This window comes from Gorilla gorilla, chromosome 8 (assembly GCF_029281585.2).
Source record: "Gorilla gorilla gorilla isolate KB3781 chromosome 8, NHGRI_mGorGor1-v2.1_pri, whole genome shotgun sequence".
Classification (NCBI taxonomy): Eukaryota; Metazoa; Chordata; class Mammalia; order Primates; family Hominidae; genus Gorilla; species Gorilla gorilla.
Genome location: NC_073232.2, coordinates 26,944,254 through 26,967,230, shown reverse-complemented (window position 1 = coordinate 26,967,230; position 22,977 = coordinate 26,944,254). Strand labels below are relative to the sequence as shown.

Genomic DNA, 22,977 nt, shown 5'->3' with positions numbered 1-22,977 from the left:
GCTGGGCTCCAATGATCCTCCCACCTCAGGCCCCCAAGTATCTGAGACCACAGGTACGTGCCACCATGCCTGGCTAATTTTCCTTTTTGTAGAGATGGGGTCTCCCTATGTTGCTCAGGCTAGTCTCAAACTCTTGGGCTCAAGCAATCCTCCTGCCTTGCCCTCCCAAAGTACTAGGACTACAGGCGTGAGACACTGCACCTGGCCTTTCTAGAGTCTTTTTTTTTTTTTTTTTTTTTGAGATGGAGTCTCGCTTTGTCTCCCAGGCTGGAGTGCAGTGGTGCTGACCTCGGCTCACTGCAAGCTCCGCCTCCCGAGTAGCTGGGACTACAGCCGCCCACCAGCATGCCCGGCTATTTTATTTTTTATTTTTAGTAGAGACCGGGTTTCACTGCGTTAGCCAGGATGGTCTTGATCTCCTGACCTCGTGATCTGCCCGCCTCGGCCTCCCGAAGAGCTGGGATTACAGACGTGAGCCACCGCGCCCGGCCCCTTTCTAGATTCTTTAGTGAGTGTGACATGTTGGGAGGTTTCCCAGGAAGACTATTCCCCAGAAGTGTCTAGAAGTTCATTCGAGAGGAGATACAATTTTTTTCCGAGGTCTTAATTTCAAAACCCTTTTCCGAGCGGCCTGTACATTCCGGCCCCAAGCCAGGTGGTAGGAATGTAAACGTGCCCAGGGATGCTCCTAGGTGCCACAGTGCTGTCTTCATCCATTTTCTGAGCCTCACTGAATGACCACCAAGTGCTGAGTTATTTAGCTGCTCACTATTAATGAAGCTCTTTTTCTCTTAGTGAATGTGGAATCTTAGATATTTAGGCCTGGTGTGTTTTTGTTCACATAACATTTTCAATTAGGCCGCTTGATGTTACAGAATCCACTGTGAGTTAGAGGTGGGTAGCTGAACAACTCAGCTATGATTGGTATTGCAGGCTCTCTCAAAGAGAAAGAAACACAGCTCTGAGAAAATAATACCTCTAAGGCTCTCAGATCAATGATAAGCTAATTGTCACATTTTTTACTAGATGACATGGACGTTCTCAACCATTTTTTTTTGTCTTTTAAATATACAGAGCTTTAAATTTACTGAAGATATTTTTGTCCACATTATCCCATTTGAACCTCACAGTTCAAGGGCTCCACAGTGAAGCCCTTGGAGAGATCTCATCTATTGCAATGACTCAGTGGGATACAGGTAACTGTAAATATTGATCCCTTCCCTTCCTGGGGCTGACAGCTACATCTGGGAGGCTGGTATCTCCCTGCATGGGTCACCTTCATCCCACAGCAGCCCAGTGAGCTTTGGTTTACTGTAATGTGTTTTCATTTTTTTATACATGCCATGATGTGAGAAAGGCAGCCCTATAGGATATCACTGCTTTCCACTGGGCTGGAAAAGAAACAGTCTTGGGGAGAAATTGCTTAAGATCACAAAGTCTCTGAGGAAAAAAAGCATGACTCAGCTCTGCATTCCACATTCCAATGCTATTGCCTTCTCTTTTACCATGTCGCCTCTCAGCTATGGCCTTTTATGTTGATCCATGATTGAGTCAACTATAGAAGACATAATTAATTCATATAAACCATATACAAATATAAAATATTCATTGAAGAGTAGTATGTATCGTGGTTAGAAACAAGGACTCCAGGGCCAGCTTGCCTGGGTTTGAATGGCAACTCCATCACTTCCCAGCTGTGTGTCCTTGGGAAAGTCACTTAATCGCTCTGTGCCTCAGTTTCCCCATCTGTAAAATGGGAATAATAATATCTACCTGGTAGCATTGTTAGGAGGATTAAATGAGCTGATAAATGTAAAATGTTTACAACAGAGCCTGGTATATAGTAAGTATCCTGCATTTACTATTATTATTGCATACATTGTGCACATCAGCTTTCTGAAGGAAGATCTAGAACTTACTCTCCAGAGTGGTAGGTGGCAGCTTTGCTTGTTGGTCCTTGGGCAAGTGGCAGGAGCAGCTGAGGAGCTGCTGGATGATCCCTGGACTCATTTGCTTAAAGTCCTCCTTAGAAATGAGTGAGAGGCCCTTCTGTAGAAATATCTCCACCAGCTGCCTAGCAGAGAAGCAGGTCTGTGTGAGGAAAACATAACATTGTTACTAATCTCAGCATATTTAAACTAGATTCTCCACCAGTTGTCATCCTTGAGGAGTGAATTCTAGATGGAATAGCTAGAACACACACATGAAGCCACTACGACACGTGTTTCCCTGCAAACTTTCAGCTGTACGTAATTCCTAAGGATGTTTTAAATCTCTGACCAAAGCCTGCAATACCTCATTTTCATTCTGAGCCTTATTTAGTATGAGTTTTGCACAGTTTTTCTTTCCTAGAAAGACACATTGTGTTTTACAATGTGTTGAGTGGTGTTCTAACCAGCAGCCTTAGGATGTCTTGATGTTTTTGTTCTTTTTCAATGAGGATAGCTTTGTGTTAACAAAGACTTCATACAATAAACAGAAGTCCTATGGTAATGAGGTCACTGTCTTTCATACTGTTTGATTTAGTCAGCCTGTGTAGGCAACGTGTACTTTCAAAAGTCCTAAAAGTAAAGGTAAAATTTTTGAAAGTAAAGCTATGTCAACTAGCTGCTGTGTAAATACCAAATGATATAGCTACCTCTCTCAATTGGCATATCCCTTCTCCACAGAGACACACACACAGTTGAAAACATCATTATTTCTTACTGACTTTACTGATTTTTACCTAAATCTTTACAATTTGTTTTCATACTGTATAGGCATATTTATGAGAGAGAAGAATAAGGAAAGAACAAATGCCACAGTCTCTGAAAAGGGCCAAAAGACATTTGTCCATCTCAGAATAAAGGTTGACATTGTGTACTTCAAAAATTACAATTTAAAAGTTTTAATAGGTGAATGAGAATGACGGGTAGTTTCACTCTCACAAATGGATGTTTTCTATTGAAATAAGACCCCAATGCAATGTCTTTGTGATCTCTAGTTGCGATCAGTAAGGTATTGTTTTAAAAATCAGTGGTTTGCAAAGCTGATTTGGTTTGCCACACTGTATAGAGATTTTTTTTAACGAAGGCACTTTGCCAGTCTGTAAGTAATGATGACATAGATGCTGTTTGTCTTTTTCCCCCACATAAAAATCTTTAGAGATGATTTCATGGATACAAAGTTTTATCTTGATCAGGAAATATTTGGGTGCATGGAACAGAACCAACTGAAATCAGAAAACCAAGAGGAAATTGTATTAGAAAGGCACAGATGGTCTCAAAAGAACCCAGGGATTGAAAGAATGCCCACACTTCATAAGGAATGAGAACTTGAAGCTGGGAAATCAAAGATGCGTGATCTCTGCCCACAACCTTCTTCCCACCCGCACCCTCCTCTCCCTCCCTGAGCCAAGTATTTTCTTTTTTCTGTTTCCCTCTGCATATATCTATTTCCTTTCACAGTTTGGCCTTCTCTCGTAAACTCACAGCCATATAAGCCCCAACTCTAAAGTGACTTTTCACTCCAAGAACCCAAGAATGCTGCATCTGTAAGTCCTGAGAGAGATCTGATTGATTCAGCAAAGCCACAGATGGTGCCTCTTAGGTCAGGCGTCCATTTAGTTCAATCAGTTTTGCCCAAGTAGTAGGAGATGGAATAAAGCTGTTCAAACATGGGTGCCAACCTCACTCCTGTGGGTGAGGAAGGCATTTCTCAGTAAGGGATTGGGCAAGAACTCCGGACATTTTCTGCTACAAAAAGCATCCACAGAAAGCTAAACTTGTGTTTTTTTTCCCTTTATCAAAATAATGTACGCCTAAGACAAGATTCTCTTTTGCACCACTTGTTATTGACAGAATATAATTATTTCATCATCAACAATATTGACAAAAATAAAGGGACACTGGCAACAAACTTTTGATGATAGTTTCATAATACAATTCCTATCAGAAAATGCCTGACTGGTAAATAAAGGAATGGAGAGAGAAACAAGAAGAGAATACCATGTGTCTTTCTCCAGTTTGTTGTCAAGAAGTCGAATAGTTTCTAGTTTTACAATACCTTCTCAGAGAGTAAGGTTATTCTATTACAAACTTCTGCACCCTTGGTCTTCGCTTGCTGCTCTTGTGCCATTTAGCTCAGTAAGTAAATTTCTTCTGAAATCACTAATATAAATGTCCTTACTGGGGACTCATTATATTCTATAAAATTTTGAACACAACATATTTTTTATAAAGAAAATGAAAATTTAGATTATGCAGACAACAATCTTTAAAACGTCTTTATTCCTTCCTATGTAATTTTGAAATATGTTTGTACTTGTGTTGATGTTATCAGATTTCTATGGAAGCTTTACAAACATATTCAAAAGCAGTGGTTTCTAATCTTTAGTTTTGAGAATTACTTGCAGGGCTTGTTAAAAGACAGAGTTCTGGGCTCTACTCTTGGGGTTTATGATTCAGTAGATTCTGGATTGGGGTCTGAGGATGTACATTTCCAACAAGTTCCCAGGTGGTACTGCTGCTGCTGGCCCAGGCACAACCCTTGGAAAACCATCAACCTAATAATTTAGGCAGAGTCCTCAAATCTGGTGTCCCACGTTAGGATACCATCAAGAATCACAAAGAAAGTCACACGTTGGAACAGAGAAGAATTATTGGAGAAGAGGTTGTTGTATGTGTTTTGCACAGAAAATGATTATTGGCATTCTTAGAAGATGCATGCCTTAAGTAACCCCTAAATGTTAAGAAATGAATTATTCTTTATTCAAATAAGGTCTCCATGAAGAGACCGTATTTGTTCTCTTCCTGAGAGTTGGCCCTAATTAAGGAAACTTCACAAACATGGATTAATATGGAGATCAACTCTTGTCACCTGCAGTTGAATACAATAAACATGAGTTTGAAAGAGTCAACTTCAACAGATTCCTATTATACATGGCAGAAGTAACAGAAAATAACTTTTAAGACACATAATAGCAAAAATATGTGCCTATTTTTGTTCAACACTGTATCTCTCATGCCCAGGATGATTAGCGGTGTGCATAAAATGCTCAATATGTTTTCTGAATTAATTATTAATTCATTCAATCTGAACCCAAGGGAGGAAAAAGCAATATATTTCATTCCCCTATATACCTTGGCTTTGTTTTTATGTCTACAGAGATACACTTGTAGAAAAAGAAAACCGTAACTACGTGGTGGAACTAGAATATTTTTACTTTTCAAGATAATACACAATATTCTTTAAGTTTTCTACAACTCTAATAAAACTTTCACAGCTGGGCTTCCTTTGACAGTAGCAAATGCTTGAATAAGAGAAACAATGGCAATACCTGATCCCAGGAAACTGGACCATCCTCAGACTCTTTTTCCATGGGTGAAGAGAAATTAGAATAGTCCTGATCATGGGTTATTATGTTGTTTTGTTTCCTCTGAAATTGATGGATTTTCTCATTTTTGATACAAATACTTCTGGTCCAGAGAGTGTTGAGGAGTTGGTCTAGTTCTAGAAATTTCATATAAAATCTGGTGTCACATAGAATAGCTAAGTTCAGAATAGTCACAATTTCACATAGCTACAGCATAGATATTCCCTTACAAAGAATTCTTATCATTTTTTAAGCCCTAGAGATGACGGAATGGACATTTCCACCAACGAAAATGCCTTCCATTGAGTCAAGGATTTTCTTTTTCTATAAAAATGTAAATTAAAGATGAAACTGGCCTAATCCTTAGGAAATTATTCCCTGGAGGCATTATACATCCATCATAGATTAATTATTACTTTAGTTAAGTCAATCAAATTGTTTTCCTTTTAAGTGTATATGCAAAAGAGAGAAAAGCCGTGAAAGGGAGATAAGATTCTAGAAACAAACTAGATCTTGTTTTCTAATGCAACTATGGTATGGCAGTCAATTTAAAGATCGCAGATTAGTTTCCCTCGGTATAGCTCTAGGCTTTTAAAAAATAATTTGTACAAAGAAGAAATAAACATAATAGTAAATTATATGGATTTATACATCTTCTTACTTATGATTAAAATGGAATTTTCCTAAATATTATCAACAGTGGTAGAAAAAAAAAAAGCAGTCAATAAATACATCTCAGTATTTCCAGATGTTGGATTCAGCAAATACAGACTTTAAAGGAGCTATTATGTTTAAGGAACTAAAGGAAATTATATTTAAAGAATTAAAGGAAAGTTTGACAATAAAAAATCAATTAATAGGAATTTTTAATAAGGAAATCTAAATTATATAAATGTCCAAATGAAAATTCTGGAGTTGAAGAATATCAAGACAATAAGTGAAACAAAAAGTTCACTACAGGAACTCAACAGCATATTTGAGAGGGCAGAAGAAAAAAATCGCTGAACATGAGTATAGATTAACAGAAATAATTCATTCTAAAGAACAAAAAGAAAAAAGAAAAAGAACAAGTGTCAGAGACTTGTAACAAGAGCAAGTATACCAATGTATATATATTGGCAGTCAGAGAAAGGAGAAAGAGAAAGGATTAGAAAAAATATTGGATGAAATAATGGCCAAAACTTTCAAAATCTGAGGTAAAAGCCTGAACATACATGTTCAAGAAGCATATCAAACATCAAGTAAGATAAATACAAAAAGATTCACACCCAGACATATTACAGTCAAACTGCTGAAAGTCAAAGATAAAATCTTGAGGACCAGTGTGGTGGCTCACACCTGTGATTCCAGCTCTTTGGGAGGCCAAGGCGGGTGGATAACCTGAGGTCAGGAGTTCAAGACCAGCCTGGCCAAAATGGTGAAACCACTTCTCTACAAAATAAAAAATATAAAAATTAGCCAGGCATGGTGGCAGGTGCCTGTAATCCAAGCTACTCAGGAAGCTGAGATGGGAGAATCACTTGAACCCAGGGGGTGGAGGTTGCAGTGAGCTGAGATGGCGCCACTGCACTTCCAACCTGGGCAACAGAGTGAGAATCTGTATCAACAAAAGCAAGAAACAACAACTACAACAGAAGATAAAATCTTGAAAGCAGCAAAAGAAAATGGCTCATCACCTACCTGGGAGCATCACTACAATTAATGGCTGATTTCTTATCTAAATAATGGGGGACAGAAGGGTAGTGAAATGATATATTCAAAGAGCTACAGAAAAAAACTGGAGGAGGCAGAGCAAGATGGCAGAATAGAAGCCTCCACCAATCATCTCCCCACAAGGACACCAATTTAACAACTATCTGCACAAGAAAAGGACCTTCATACAAACTAAAATTCAGGTGAGCCCTCGTTATACCTGGTTTTAACTTCGTATTACTGAAATAGGCACTGAAGAGGCAGAAAAAACAGTCTTGAATCTCTGATGTCACCCCTCTCCCACCTCCCCAGTAGCAGCAGTGTGGTGCAGAGAGCATCTCTGGGTGCTGACAGTAGGGGGGCATGTCAATTTTGAGGCATTGAACTCAATGCTGTCCTGTTAAAGCAGAAAGGAAAACAGGACCAAACTCAGCTGACATCTGCCCATGAAGGAAGCATTTAAACCAGCCCTAGCCAGAGGGGAACCCCTGATCCTAGCAGTTAGAACCTGACTTCCCCCACAAGCCTTGCCACCTCAGGCTAAAGTGCTCTGGGGTGCTAATAAACTTGAAAGGCAGTCTAGGCCACAAGGACGGCGACTTTTACATGAGTCCTAGTGCTGTACTGGACCCAGAGACACTGGACTTCGAGAGTGGGGCACATGACCTACTGAGACACCAGCCAGAACAATGCTGGTATTACCCCTTCCGTAACCCCAGGCTGCACAGCTCATTACCCCAAAAGATACCCCTCACTTCCACTTAAGGAACGGAGAGGAAAGAGTGGGGAGGACTCTGCATTGCATCTTGGATACCAGCTCAGCCACAGCAGGATGGGGCAGTGGTTAGAGTTGCAAGGTCCTGTTTCCAGGTCCTAGCTCTCAGACAACATTTCTAGACATGCCCTGGGCCAGAAAGGAACCTGCTGCCTTGAAGGGAAGGACCCAGTCTGGGCAGGACTTGTCACCTGCTAACTGAAGAGCTCTTGGGCCCTAAACAACCAGCAGTGATACCCAAGTACTATGTCAAGGGCCTTGGGTGAGGCTCTGAGATTTGCTGGCTTCAGGTATCAGCTTAGCCACAGTGTGTTACAGCACCAAGCAGACTCTTGGGGTGGGGGGCCCAAGATTCCAGGACTTGGCCCTTGGATGGGATTTCTGGACCTGTCCTGGGCCTAGGGGAGCCCACTGACCTGAAGGGTGATTCCTAGGGTAGGCAGCATTCACCAGAAGTTGATTCAAGTGCCCTTGGGCCTTAAGGGAACATTGGCAGTAGTGTGGCAGCTCTCCCCATGGACCTGTGGTGGTGCTGGCCACAGAGTAAGGCTCCTCTGCCTTTGTAAAGGGAAGGGAAGAGTGAGAAGGACTACGTCTTGTGATTCGAGTGCCAATTCAGCTGCAATACAGTAGAACACCAGGTAGACTTCTAAGGTTTTTGACTCTAGTTCCTGGCTCCTGTATGGCACCTCTGGACCTGCCTGGGAACTGGGGTAACTTGTCACCCTGAAGAGTAGAACACAAGCCTGGCTGGCTTCACCACCTGCTAATTGTAGAGTCCCAAGGCCTTAAGCAAACATAGCCGGGGAGTGGTTACAGTGGGCCTCGGGTGAGACCCAGTGCTGTGCTGGCTTCAGGTCTAACCCAGTGTGGTCATAGTGGTGGTGGCCACGGTGGTGCTTGTGTCAGTACACTGTCAGTTTCAGGTGACTCAGAACAGAGAGTGAGAGACTCCATTTGTTTAGGAGAAAGGGAAGAGAACAAGAGTCTCTGCCTGGTAATCCAAAGAATTCTCCAGGCTCTTGTCCAGGACCAGATATCTGTATGAGTCTGCAAGAACTACAGTGTTAACAGGGTTTGGGGTGCAGATATAGCAGATCTGTATCCTAAAGCAGATACAGCATAGATCATACACCTAAGTCCTTTGGACTATCTGGAAAGCCTTCCCAAGAACAGTGGGTACAAACAAGCCCAGACAGTGATGACTACAATAAATACTTAACTCTTCAATGCCCAGACACAAACGAATATCTACAAGTATCAAGATATTCCAGGAAAAAAATGACCTCACCAAATGAATTAAATAAGGCACCAGGGAACAATTCTGGAGAAACAGAGATATGTGACTTTTCAGATATAGAATTCAAAATGGCTGTTTTGAGGAAACTCAGTGAAATTTAAGATAACACAGAGAAGGAATTCAGAACTCAGATAAATTTAACAAAGATTAAAATTATTAAAAAGAACCCAATAATTAAAAATAAAATATTTTAAAACATTAAATAATTTAAAAATAATTTAAAAAATTCTGGAGCTAAAAAATGCAACTGGCATACTGAAGAATTCATCAGAGTCTTAATAGCAGAACTGATCAAGTGGAAGAAAAAATTAGTAAGCTTGCAGACAGGCTATTTGAAAATACACAGAGGAGACAAAAGAATTTAAAAAAAAATAAAGCATGACTACTGAATCTAGCAAATCTGAGTTATTGGCCTCAAAGAGGAGATGGGGAGAGAGATGGGGTAGAAAGTTTATTCAAAAGGATAATAACAGAGAACTTCCCAACCCTAAAGAAAGACATCAATATCCAAGTACAAGAAGGTTATAGAACACCAAGCAGATTTGACCCAAAGATGACTACCTCAAGGCATTTAATAAGCAGACTACCAAAGATCAAAGATAAAGAAAGGATCCTAAAAGCAGGAGGAGAAGAGGAACAAATATACAACGGAACTCCAACATGTCTGACAGCAGACTTTTCAGTGGAAAACTTACAGGCCACGAGAGAGTGGCATAACATATTTAAAGTGCTGAAGGAAGAAAACTGTTACCCTAGAATAGTATATCCTGTGAAAATATCCTTCAAACATGAAGGAGAAATAAAGATTTTCCTAGACAAGCAAAAGCTGAGGGATTTTATTAATTCTAGACCAGTCCTATAAGAAATGCTAAAGGGACTACTTCAATCAGAAAGAAATAGATGTTAATAAATAATAATAATCACCTGAAGGTACAAAACTCACTAGTAATTACACAGAAAAAAACAGAATTCTATAACACTGTAACTGTTGTGTAAACTACTCCCATCCTAAGTAGGAAGACTAAATAATAAACTAATGAAATACAATAACTACAACAACTCTTCAAGACATAGACAGCACAATGTGATATAAATAGAAACAACAAAAAGTTTAAAAGTTGGGGGACAAAATTAAGGCACAGAGTTTTTATTAATGTTCTTTTTGCTTGGTTTTTGTTTATACAAACAGTGCTAAGTTTCTGTCAGTTTAAAATAATGGATTATAAGATAGTATTTGCAAATCTCATGATAACCTCAAAACAGAAAACATACAATGGATACACAAAAAATAAAAGCAAGAAACTAAATCATAACACCAGAGAAAATCACCTTCACTAAAGGAAGACAGAAAGGAAAGAAAATGACCATAAAACAACCAGAAAACAAATAAAAAATGGCAGGAGCGAGTCCTCACTTATCAATAATAACATTGAATGTAAATGAACTAAACTCTCCAATCAAAAGACATAGACTAGCAGAATAGATAAAAAAAAAAAGACCATTGATCTATTGCCTATAAGAAACATGCTTCACCTATAAATACACACATAGACTAAAAATAAAGGGACAGAAAAAGATACTCCATGCCAATGGAAACCAAAAATAAAAGCAGGAGTCACTATCCTTATATCAGACAAAATAGATTTCGAGACAAAGACTGTAAGAAGGGACAAAGGTCACTATATAATGATAAAAGTGTCAATCCAGCAAGAGGACTTAATAATTTTAAATATATATGCACTCAACACTGGAGCACCCAGATATATAAAGCAAATATTGTTAGAGCTACAGAGAGACATAAGCCACAGTACAATAACAGCTGGAGACTTCAACACCCCACTGTCAGCATTAGAGAGGTCTTCCAGACAGAAAATCAACAAAGTAACATTAAACTTAATCTGCACTATACAACCAAATGGATCTAATATATATTTACAGAACATTTCATCCAACAGCTGCAGAATAAACATTCTTTTCTTCAGCACATGGGTGATTCTCAAGGACAGACCATACGTTAGGTCACAAAACTAGTCTCAACATATTTAAAAAAATTGAAATAATATCAAGCATCTTCTCTGACCACAATGAAATAAAACTAGAAATCAATAACAAGAGGAATTTTTGAAAACTATGCAAATATATGGAAATTAAACAATATGCTCCTGAATGACCAATGGATCAATGAATAAATTAACAAGGAAATAGAAAAATGTCTTGAAACAAATGATAATGGAAACACAACATACCAAAACCTATGAGAAACAACAAAAGTGGTGCTAAGAGGAAAGTTTATAGCTATAAGTGCCTACATCGAAAAAGAGGAGATTTCAAATTAACAATCTAACAATGCATCTTAAAGAACTAGAGCAGCAAGAGCAAACCAAACCTAAAATGAGTAGAAGCAAAGAAATAATAAAGATTAGAGCAGAAGTAAATGAATTTGAATGAAGAAAACAATACAAAAGATCAATGAAACAACAAGTTGGTTTTGTGAAAAGTTAAAGAACATTGACAAGCCTTTAAGCAGACTAAGAAAAAAAGAAAAAAGATCCAAATAAATAAAATCAGAAATGAAAAAAGAGACATTACAACTGATACTGCAGAAATTCAAAGATCATTAATGGCTACTATGACTAACCATATGCCAATAAATTTGAAAAATCCAGAAGAAATGGACAAATTCCTAGACACATACAACCTACCATGATTAAACCAGGAAGAAATCCAAAAACTGAACAGTCCAATAACGAGTGATGAGATTAAAGCCATAATACACATCCTCCCTGTAAAGAAAAGCCCAGGACACAGTGGCTTCACTGCTGAATTCTACCAAACATTTAAGAAGCACTAATACCAATTCTATTCAAACTATTCCAAAAAATAGAGGAGGAGGGAGTACTTCCGAACTCATTCCATGAGGCCAATATTGCCCTAATACCCAAACCAAAGACAAATCAGGAAGGGAACGGAAGGGGAGGGGAGGGGAGGGGAGGGGCAGGCCAATATCTCTGATGAACAGTGATGCAAAAATCCTCAACAAAATACTAGCAAATTGAATTCAACAATCCATTAAAAAGATCATTCATAATGACTAAGTGGGATTTATGCCCTAGCTAGGATGCAAGGTTGGTTCAACATATGCAAATCAGTCGATGTAATACATCACATCAACCAAATAAACAACAAAAATCATATGATCATTTCAGTTGATACTGAAAAAGCATTTGATGAAATTCAACATCCTTTCATGATAAAAACCTTAAAAAATGGGGTATAGAAGGAACATATCTCAACATAATAAAAGCTGTATACATTAGACTTAGAGCTAGTATCATACTGAATGAGAACAAACTGAAAGCCCCTTCTCGCAGATCTGGAACATGACAAGGATGCCCATTGTCAACACTGTTATTAAACATAGTACTGGACATCCTAGCTAGAGCAATCAGACAAGAGATAGAAATAAAGGGCATCCAAATTGGAATGAAAGAAGTCAAATTATCCTTGTTTACAGATGACACAATTTATGTTTCATCTACACACACACACACACACAAACTATTAGAACTGATAAGAAAATCCAATAAAGTTGCAGAATACAACATCAACATACAAAAATCAGTAGCATTTCTATATGCCAACAGTGAACAATCTGAAAAAGAAATAAAAGTGTAATCCCATTTACAACAGCCACAAATAAAATTAAATGCCTAGGAATTAACCAAAGAAACGAAAGATTTCTACAATGAAAACTACAAAACACTGATGAAAGAAATTGAAGAAGACACCAAGAAAATGGAAAGTATTCCATATTCATGGATTGGAAAAATAAATATTGTTAAAATGTCCATACTTTCCAAAGTAATCTACTGATTCATTGCAATCCCTATCACAATATCAATGATATTCTTCACAGAAATAGAAAAAACTACCCTAAAATTTATATGGAATCACAAAAGATCCAGAACAGTCAAAACTATCCTGAGCCAAAGAACAAAACTAGAGGAATCACGTTACCTGACTTCAAACTATATTACAGAGCTACAGTCACCAAAACAGGAAGTACTGGCATAAAAACAGACACAGAGACCAATGGAACACAATAAAGAACCCAGCAACAAATACACACACCTAAAGTGAACTCATTTTAGACACAGGTCCCAAGAACATACACTGGGGAAAACACAGTCTCTTCAATAAATGGTGCTGGGAAAACTGAACATCCCCATGCAGAAGAATGAAACTAGAACCCATCTCTCGTCATATACAAAAATCAAATCAAAATGGATTAAAGACTTAAATCTAAGATTTCAGACTATGAAATACTACAAGAAAACGTTGGGGAAAATCTTGAGATCATTGGTCTGGTTGAAAATTTCCTGAGTAATACTCCACAAGCGTAGGCAATCAAACTAAAAGTGGACAAGTGGGATCACATCACGTTACAAAGCTGCACAGCAAAAGAAACAACAAAGTTAAGTGACAACCCACAGAATGGGAGAAAATATTTGCGAACTACTCATCTCACCAGGAATTAATAACCAGAATATACAAGGAGCTCAAACAACTCTAGAGGAAAAAATCTAATAATTTGATCCAAAAATGGGCAAAAGATCTGAATAGACATGTCTCAAAATAAGACATACAAATGGCAAACAGGAATATGAAAACGTGCTCAATGTCACTGATCATCAGAGAAATGCAAATCAAAACTACAATGAAATATAACCTCACCCCTGTTACAATGGGTTATAGCCAAAAGATAGGCAATAAAAAATACTGGCAAGGATGTGGAGAAAAGGGAACGCTAGTGTACTGTTGCTGGGAATGTAAGTTAGTATGACCCCTATGGAGAACGATCTGGAGGTTTCTCAAAAAAACTAAAAATTGAGCTACCATATGACCAACAATCCCACCACTGGGTATATACCCAAAAGAACGAACTTAGTATATTGAAGAGATGTCTGCACTCTCATTTTTGACGCAGCACTGTTCATGATACCTAAGATCTGGAAGCAACCTAAGTGTCTATCAATGGATGAATGGATAAAGAAAATGTGGTACATATACACAATGGAATACCATTCAGCCATAAAAAAGAATGAGATCAAGTCATTTTCAACAACATGGATGAAACTGGAAAACACTATGTTAAGTGAAACAAGCCAAGCACAGAAACACAAACATTGCATATTCTCACTTATTTGTGGGATCTAAAAATCAAAACAATCAAACTCATGGACATAGAGAATAGAAGGATGGTTTCCAGAGGTTGGGAAATGTACTAAGGGAGGGGGATAGTTAATGGCTATAACAAAATTAATTAGAAAGAATAAGACCTATTATTTGATAGCACAACATGATAACTATTGTCAATAATAACTTAATTGCAAATATTAATATTAAAATAACTAAGAATATAATTGGACTGTTGGTAACACAAACAATAAATGCTTGAAGGGATGGATACCCCATTCTGTATGATGTCATTATTACACATTGCATGCCTGTAGCAAAACATTTTATGTACCCCATAAATACATACACCTACTATGTTCCCACGAAAATTTGAAAAAAGAAAAAGAAAAAAGGATCAAGAATTTTATATCCAGCAAAATAATCTTTCAGATTGAAGGTTTAAAAAAAGCCATTCTCAGATAAACAATGAATGAGAGAATTTATTGCTAGCAGACCTGCCTTATAAGAAATACAAAATGAAGTTCTTTAGGCTGAAAAGAAATGACCAAATTTACCACTTGGGTAAAGTTCCCATTTTGATTAAGTTCACTTAAAGAAATGACCAGCACTGGAGATGTAAAAATGTGGGTTAATATGAAAGACTCTATAAATATATTTTTTCTCATTTGTTCTCTAAACTTAATGAGAAAATACTACGGGCTCCTCTTTCAGAGTCAGAAACATAATAAGGATGCAGATCATCCCGACTACTATTTAACATTATATTGAGGTTATTAACCAATGCAATTAGATGAGAAAGTAAATAAAAGCATGAGAACTGGAAATAGGCAAAACTATATGTATTTAGAGATAGTATTATATATCTGAAACCCCTAAAAATCATGCAAAAATAATCATGAAGCAGGTTATAAAATTAACCTATAAAAATCAGAAATACACATGTATACATATGTGTGTATATACACACACACAAACAAAGATCAGCTAGAAGATAGATGAAAGAGGACCTCATTTAAGAGAGCCTTAGTTTATACCTATGTTAAAGGCATAGGTATAAACATAACAACATAACAACAAATGCCTACAATCTCTGTGAGGGAAATCAATCAATCAATCAATCAATATATATATATATGTATATATTTATATGTATATATTTTTTGAGGCGGAGTCTCACTCTGTCGCCCAGGCTGGAGGGCAGTGGCGGGAACTTAGCTCACTGCCAGCTCCGCCTCCTGGGTTCACACCATTCTCCTGCCTCAGCCTCCCGAGTAGCTGGGACTACAGGCGCCCGCCATCACGCCTGGCTTATTGTTTTTTGTATTTTTTAGTAGAGACTGGGTTTCACCGTGTTAGCCAGGATGGTCTTGATCTTCTGACCTCATGATCCACCCACCTTGGCCTCCCAAAGTGCTGGGATTACAGGAGTGAGCCACCGCACCCGGCCCGGGAAATAAATATTTTTAAAAGCAAATTGTTCTGTTTTGAAGGATGCATGACCACTGTTATTATTTTAAAAATGGCCACTGTTATTATTTTAAAAACTGTCAAAGTGTCAAGAATTTATTTTTACCTTCCCTTAAGAACCTCAATAAGATGAAGTAGTGACGAGAGGAAGTTTATCTATTATAGGATTATTACGCTAGTAAGGAAGAAATGAGAGTTAGAAGATCACCATTTTATAAGCCCTAAATAATTAATCAATCTAGGCAACTAACATCAATAGCTTTTAACTTCTGAAAAAGAGATGACTAGATGTTACATGCTTCCTAATGGAAGGTACTAACATAAAACAGCTAAGCAACCTTGTCAAGCCTCTACATATAACAGCCCCTACACAAGAAACACAGTACATAGAAATGCGTGATAGACGACTAGGACTGCAATCAGCAAACTCCAGATGGAAACCAACCCCCTTTGTTTTTCAACAAAAAAAACTTGCAACAAAATAGAAAAGATGGAAGAAGTGTGACATGTATAAAAGAAACTTGGACAAACCAACAATTTGCATTTTATGGACTTTATTTTGATCTTGATTCAATAAAAATAATTTTTTTTAATTATGAGAACATGAACACTAACTGATTTTTTTTTTTTTGAGATGGAATCTCGCTCTGTCTCGAAAGGTGGAGTACAGTGGCGCAATCTCGACTTACCGCAACCTCTGCCTCCTGGGTTCAAGCAATTCTGCCTCAGCCTCTGGAGTAGCTGGGACTACAGGCACATGCCACCACACCTGGCTAATTTTTTTTGTATTTTTAGTAGAGACGTAGGTTTCACTATGTTGGCCAGGCTGGTCTCGAACTCCTGACCTCAAGTGATCCACCCGCCTCAGCCTCCCAAAGTGCTGGGATTACAGGCGTGAGCCACCGCACCCAGCCTGAATTTTTTATGATATTAAGGAATCGTTATCAATTTTTTACTCATGATAATGAGGTGCTTTAAAAAAATAAAATCCAACTGGGCACAGTAGCACACTCCTATAGTCCCAGCACTTTAGGAGGCCAAGGCAGGCGATCACTTGAGGCCAGGAATCAGAGACCAGCCTGGGCAACATAGTGAGACCCTGTCTCTACAAAAAATAGGAAAATTAGCTGGGCATGGTGACACACACCTGTAGTTTCAGCTACTCAGGAGGCTGGAGTGGGAGGCTTGCTTGGGCTCAAGAGTTGGAGGTTACAGTGAATTACGGTCCCGCCACTGGACTTGAGTCTGGGCAACAGAATGAGACCCTGTCTCTAAAAACAACAACAACAACAAAAATCCATCTCAGGGGCATTTTGGTGAGTATTTTAAGAATTAGTCATTTCATTTTTAATGTCTTCTCAAGTACAAAGAAATGTGCAAAACAAACATTCTAATTCCAGTTCTGACATCCTATTTCATCCTAGATCCCCAAAAAGCAGGTAAGGTAGTCAGGAATGCAGCAAGGATGGCTATTTCACATTACTTCTATTCGAAATTAAATGACTTTCATGATTGCAAGGAAACTGCTGCCAAATGTATTGCACAATTTGGAATACTATTCTTTCATTCTACACAGCAGTTTGTTAGGCCTGGCCCAGCATTACGTCCCAAATAAGAAACTATTCAGTTAGGATTTATGGCAGATCATAAAATCTCCTCCTCCCTTTACATCCACAATTCCAATCACTTAGAAACAGGCCAAGCCCATGTTTTTGCCTCATCACCGCATAGCTTTCATAGCACGCTTGCCTTGAAAGGCCACATAAGCTGTCTGACTTTATGACTCTATAAAAAATGGTATTTAAAACATACCTGAACAAATTCAGTCATCAAGAGCTTTGGCCTTTGTTTTTGGCATAGTTTATTTAGTAGGTGTGACTTGGAAGTTAAATTCGTGAAAACATCCTTACCTGATAGGCGGAGGGTATTCGTACGATTCAATGAACTGAAAATATATTCTGTAAAGTAGTCTGGGGAAGGCAAGTTTCCTTGTCCCAGACAAACACCCTGGAGGGACAAAGTAATGATCATGGCTGCCAACTGAGGAAGCGTACTTTCATTAGCACCTTCACTGCTCACTATTCCAGATTTTTTCTGCAGCGTTTTGGTTTCCATACACTGAAATCAGATACAAAATAAAGAGAAAATTGTAACGTCTGAAGTTATTTTGATTCAAACATCTCTGAAATTTCCCCCTAAAGGGATAAGGAATAGTTTTTCTAAAAGAAAATTGAATCATTTGAGGAATATGACTATCATCTTTCTCCTGTCTCAGATACAACTCTATTTGAAAATTACGTGTTTATCTACCATGGCACTGAATTTTCTAACCCTCATCTCACTGGTCCTTATTTATCCAGCTTTTCTCCCTGTCCTTTTTTTTTTTTCTTTTTTTTAGACCGAGTTTAGCTCTTGCTGCCCAGGCTGGAGTAAAGTGGCACGATTTTGACTCCCTGCAACCTCCACCTCCCGGGTTCAAGTGATTCTCCTGCCTCAGCCTCCTGAGTAGCTGGGATTACAGGTGCCTGCCACCACGCCTGGCTAATTTTTGTATTTTCAGTAGAGATGGGGTTTCACCATGTTGACCAGGCTGGTCTCGAACTCCTGACCTCAGGTGTTCCACCTGCCTTGGCCTCCCAAAGTGCCGGGATTACAGGCATAAGCCACCACACCCAGCCTCACTATCCTCTTAAAGATGTGTTTTCTCCAAGGGGATCTCCTGCTCTTATTGTTTAATATCCTTAAAACTGGTGGGTTGTTTCTCTCCCCGCTTTAAGTGCAACCTGCAGGAGAATGATTTTCAAGCTGACATTCCCTACCCTGACTTCACACAGGCTCTGCTGCCTTGAGTCATCACAGGGCCCCTCTGCTTCTCATCTGCCTCTGGTTCCAAGCTCAGTGTGTACTCACTGCATGTCAAATCTGGTACACTGTCCATGTTCTTTGAACTCCCAGAGGACATAGGACCTTTTTCAAATATGTGTATCAATTTTCCTCAATTAAATTATAAGCATGTGAAAAGCTCTAATTTTGCTTTATATCCCATTCATATTCCCATTCAGACATTTGAGTGCCTACAATGTGCCAGGCACTGTACTAAGCCCATTTCATATGAAGTGAAGGAGAAAATAAATTCATCAAAAGAGAGATCAAGGGAAGGTTATCGTGTCAAGGTTGCATTCTAATGGCTTAGGACAAGGAGAAAAAGTGCCCATTGAACATATTTTTTTAAAGTCTGTAATTGAAGAGCTTGGCAGGAACATATTTATAACCATGGTCCAGAGCAGAGTGGAAGGCTAAGAATCAGTTACCAAAATTTTGATAAATTTGGAGAAGTAGCCAGAAGTTCCATGGGTGAAAAGAACAAGTTGAAATAACAGAGTTTGAACCTCACGGAAGCATGAGTGTTTCATGCAGGCTGTGAAACAATAATGGTCTCAAAACACCATAGAGGATAAAGGAGAATTCCAACCATTGTTCCCATCCATGAAGTCCTTTGCGTGGGGTCAGGAATGCCCAGCCTCCATGCAGTAGGCAGGGCTACAGGAACACTAGGGAGAGATCCCTGTTCATTTACCATGGAATCAGCCAACAATGGAGAGAATTCAAGAGGTGGGAACATTGAGAGATTGAGTCAGGAAGATAAAACACAGAGAGGTTTGGACAAAACAGATTGAAGGAAGGGAGAGATGTTGCTTTCTGAGCCATTAGGGAGCTTGCCTGGATTAGGGTATCAAGTTGATTCTCTTGGGGATCTTGTTGAGGCCCACTTGGAGCAGCCGTTAGTGACTTGATCTGTGGAAGCTGGGTCCCGTGCAGACCAAGACCTGAAAATTCAAGTAATGATGGGCCTGGTGAGCCAGAACCTCATCTGACCTCACGCCATCTAGTCAGAAAGAACAGCTGATGTGGTGAAGTGCCAAAAGCCTCCTGCAAAGTCTGGACTGATTGACTTCCTAGAGAATCCTAGTACAGTTGAATGAGCTCATGGACCCTTCCCAGGAACTAGAGACAGTGGTGTCATCCAGGTGTTCACTGGCCTGAGGTGTAGCAAAGGGTTATGACTCAGCAGGTGTTCAACTCTTAATGATCGAAACTAGCTGGAAAAAGGAGTTCTAGATATAATACTGATTTATTCTGTTCTGGGGCTGTTTTATCTCAGAAATACTCAGAAGCCTGGGTTTGCAGTATGTGTGGGATAACCAGAAACCTGGAAATACACACCACATCACCTTTTAAGTGCTTTTAAGTGCTGAGTTACCCATGAGGCAGTAATGGGTAGGATTAAAATGTTAGCAGCCAGTTTGAATCAAACTTGGATTATATAGATGTTGTACTGAAGAAATTGTATGTAGGCACGCCTCCTGGTTTAAGTAGAAAACAGTTCTGTAAAGGAACCCCTTTTTCTTTTCTTTTCTTTTTTCCTTCTTTTCTTCTTTTAGAGATAGGGTCTCTTTCTGTTGCCCAGGGTAGAGTATAGTGACACAGTCATAGTTCACTGTAACCTCAAACTCCTGGGCACAAGCCATCCTCCCACCTTAGCCTCCTGAGTAGCTGGGACTACCAGCTCATGCCACCACATCCAGCGAATTTTTTAAATTCTATTTTCGTAGAGACAAGGTCTTGCTATGTTGCCTAGGCTGATCCCAAACTCCTGGCCTCAAGTGATCCTCTTGCCTCAGCCTCCCAAAGTGTTGGGATTATAGGTACGAGCCACTGCGCTGGGCCTAGGAATCCCTTTTCCTAAAATGAAAATAGGAATAAAAATATGGTCGCATTTTGAAATTAACAGGATTAGAGCTACAGATGTGAAAGTCACAAAATCCTTAGCAAACAGCTTCTCCATTTGCTCTGCCAATAAAAGAAATTAAACATATTTACAGCAAATTAGAGGATATGTCTGCTGGTCGTTAAGCTGCAGAATTCCAGAATTGAGAGCAGGGACTAAATTTGTCTATACATGTTTACGAACAATTCAAAAAAAAATGATTTCCCCATACTCTTCAAAATGTAGTAATGGCTTCTCAATTAATTCTTTAAAAAAAACAAAACTCGTGGCTTAAAGAAACCTTATGTTCAGAGAACTTTATCTGCTGAGATTTCCTGCTGCAAACCAGAAAGCAAAAACCTAACTGAAAGGCCAGTTTTGCTAGAATAGTAATGAAGGCAACAGAGACCAGGTGGGAGCTGGGAGAGAGGAGAGGCATTTGAATGGACCCTCTACACAGGCAGCACAATTCAAAACCACAAAGGGATATCATCTAGGGCTGGCAACCATGAGTAATGGTTTTTGCAAGCTGCTTCTTCAGTGAAATAACTAATAATTTATCACTTTCAAAATGTCTCTGCCTTCTCCTTTCGCAGCCAGAAGGCAAGGCAAATAGAAACATTGCTCTCCACCACTACAGCTCAGTCCTTGGAAATTGGTCAAAAAGCCTTGGGTCATACTGATTTGAGTGCTCAGAGGGACCCAGGAGAAGAGAGCTGACCTGTCACCTGGACTGCCTGTCCACCCACCCAACTTCTGGCGAAAACTCCTCTTCCAATTAGTCATTACATTTCCTCTTTTGGACTCGGAATTTTAAATTATGTCATTTAACATCTCATAACCAAAACCCACAAATACTTACCTCCCTTAGAAGTCCTTGAATGTCTTAGAAATAAATAAGGAACAAACAATAAGGCTCTAGAACTGTATCTTAGCAGCAGAGCCAGTTAGCAATTTTGCCTTCTTACCTGGCTTTGAGAAGTGTCAAAGTACTGCCTGGTGAAAGCCAAGATATCTTCTGTCTCATTCTGTGAAAGGAAAGAGGAATCTTCATCCTGCCTGAGGCTCAGTAGGCTGTGTAGGTAAAATTTATACTCTTTATTACTCATGTTGAGCTTTGAAGAACAGATCTCTTCCTGATGAATAATGTAATAGAGAAGGAGAAGAGAAACTCTCTGGACCACTTCTTCTCTAAGCTGATCTTCAAAATTTCCTCCAGCTATTAGTAATAGTGCATCTGGTTCAAAGCACTGTGGAAGAAAACAATAACAACAACAAAAGAAACAAAGCTTAGCAAATAGTTCCAGAACACTAATGACCACCAGGGTCTTCATTGCTTATCATTTTATAAACAGAAAGGAAAAGCAGGCAGGACCAATAGTCAGATTCAGAGAGTTGGACTCCTGCATAACAATGATGCCCATCTAGGGAACCCTTTTTTTCCACTAAGAGTAATTCCTGTCTCCAAATAGATTGGCCACAAGTTGTTGATCTGTTGCCTTGTGTAAAACAGATTATTCTTTGGCTTTTAAAGTGATGCCCATTTGCATTTAGAATAAAATCCGAATTCCTTGCAATCTTCTTTTTGGTCTAGCTCCTGTCTACTCTACCCTCCTTCCTTCTCTTAGCCTTGGTCCAGCATCTCACTCAACTTCTGCCCCTGTGATTTTATGTCAACTTCACCAAATTCTTTCCCACAATCTTCCAGGTCTTCTTGTTCCCCTCATTTTTCAGGTTTCAGCCTAAATTGCCACCCTCTCACAACACCTTCCTAAAGATTCCCAACCTGCGTTCCCTAGTACAGAACTATCTGATAGAAATACAAGGAACACTGCAAATATGAGCCACATATGTCATTTGAAGTTCTTTAGCAGCAAGATTTTAAAAAGTAAAAACAGCTAAAAGTAACTTTTGTAATATTTTAACCTTATGTATCCAAGATTATTTTACCATGTAATCAAAATTTTTAAAAATTAAGACATTTCACATTTTTCTTCTTGAACAAAGTCTTTGAAAACTGGTGTGCACTTTATGCTTACCAGCACATCTCAATTTGGATGAGCCACGAATCAAGTGCCCAACAGTTACATGTGGGCTAGTGGTTACTGTGCTGGACAGCACAATTCTGGAACACACCATTTAAAAATTTTTCTTCATAGCACTCGTATTGTAAAATTGCTTTGTTTACTTGTTTATTCTCTCTCTTCTCTATGGCAACCAGTGGTCCACTAACAGCAGATTTCGTCTGCTTTTTGTGTAGTTCTATCCTTAGCATATAGCACAATACCTGGCACTTAAGAGGTATAAAAATTTTACAAATGACTTCCATCTGCCCCTCTTCTATCCTATTTAGGGAAATTGCCAAAAATGATTTTGTTGAAGAGATTCAGAACATACTGCCCCAAAATATGCCACTGTAGCAT

General features: G+C 38.9%; 1 protein-coding gene across 2 annotated transcripts in view; it reads right to left on the bottom strand.

The window, feature by feature from the left end:
• The window catches only part of SLC39A12 (solute carrier family 39 member 12), an 84,929-nt gene that overhangs the window by 53,484 nt on the left and 8,468 nt on the right, over positions 1 to 22,977 (bottom strand). For both annotated transcript variants that reach the window (XM_019034319.4, XM_055354113.2), the window contains exons 3-6: positions 21,523 to 21,804; positions 17,697 to 17,904; positions 5,318 to 5,490; positions 1,920 to 2,091 (exon numbers count right to left, since the gene is read on the bottom strand). In XM_019034319.4, the coding sequence (XP_018889864.3) occupies positions 1,920 to 2,091; positions 5,318 to 5,490; positions 17,697 to 17,904; positions 21,523 to 21,804 (835 nt within the window). The remainder of the gene's footprint in view (positions 1 to 1,919; positions 2,092 to 5,317; positions 5,491 to 17,696; positions 17,905 to 21,522; positions 21,805 to 22,977) is intronic.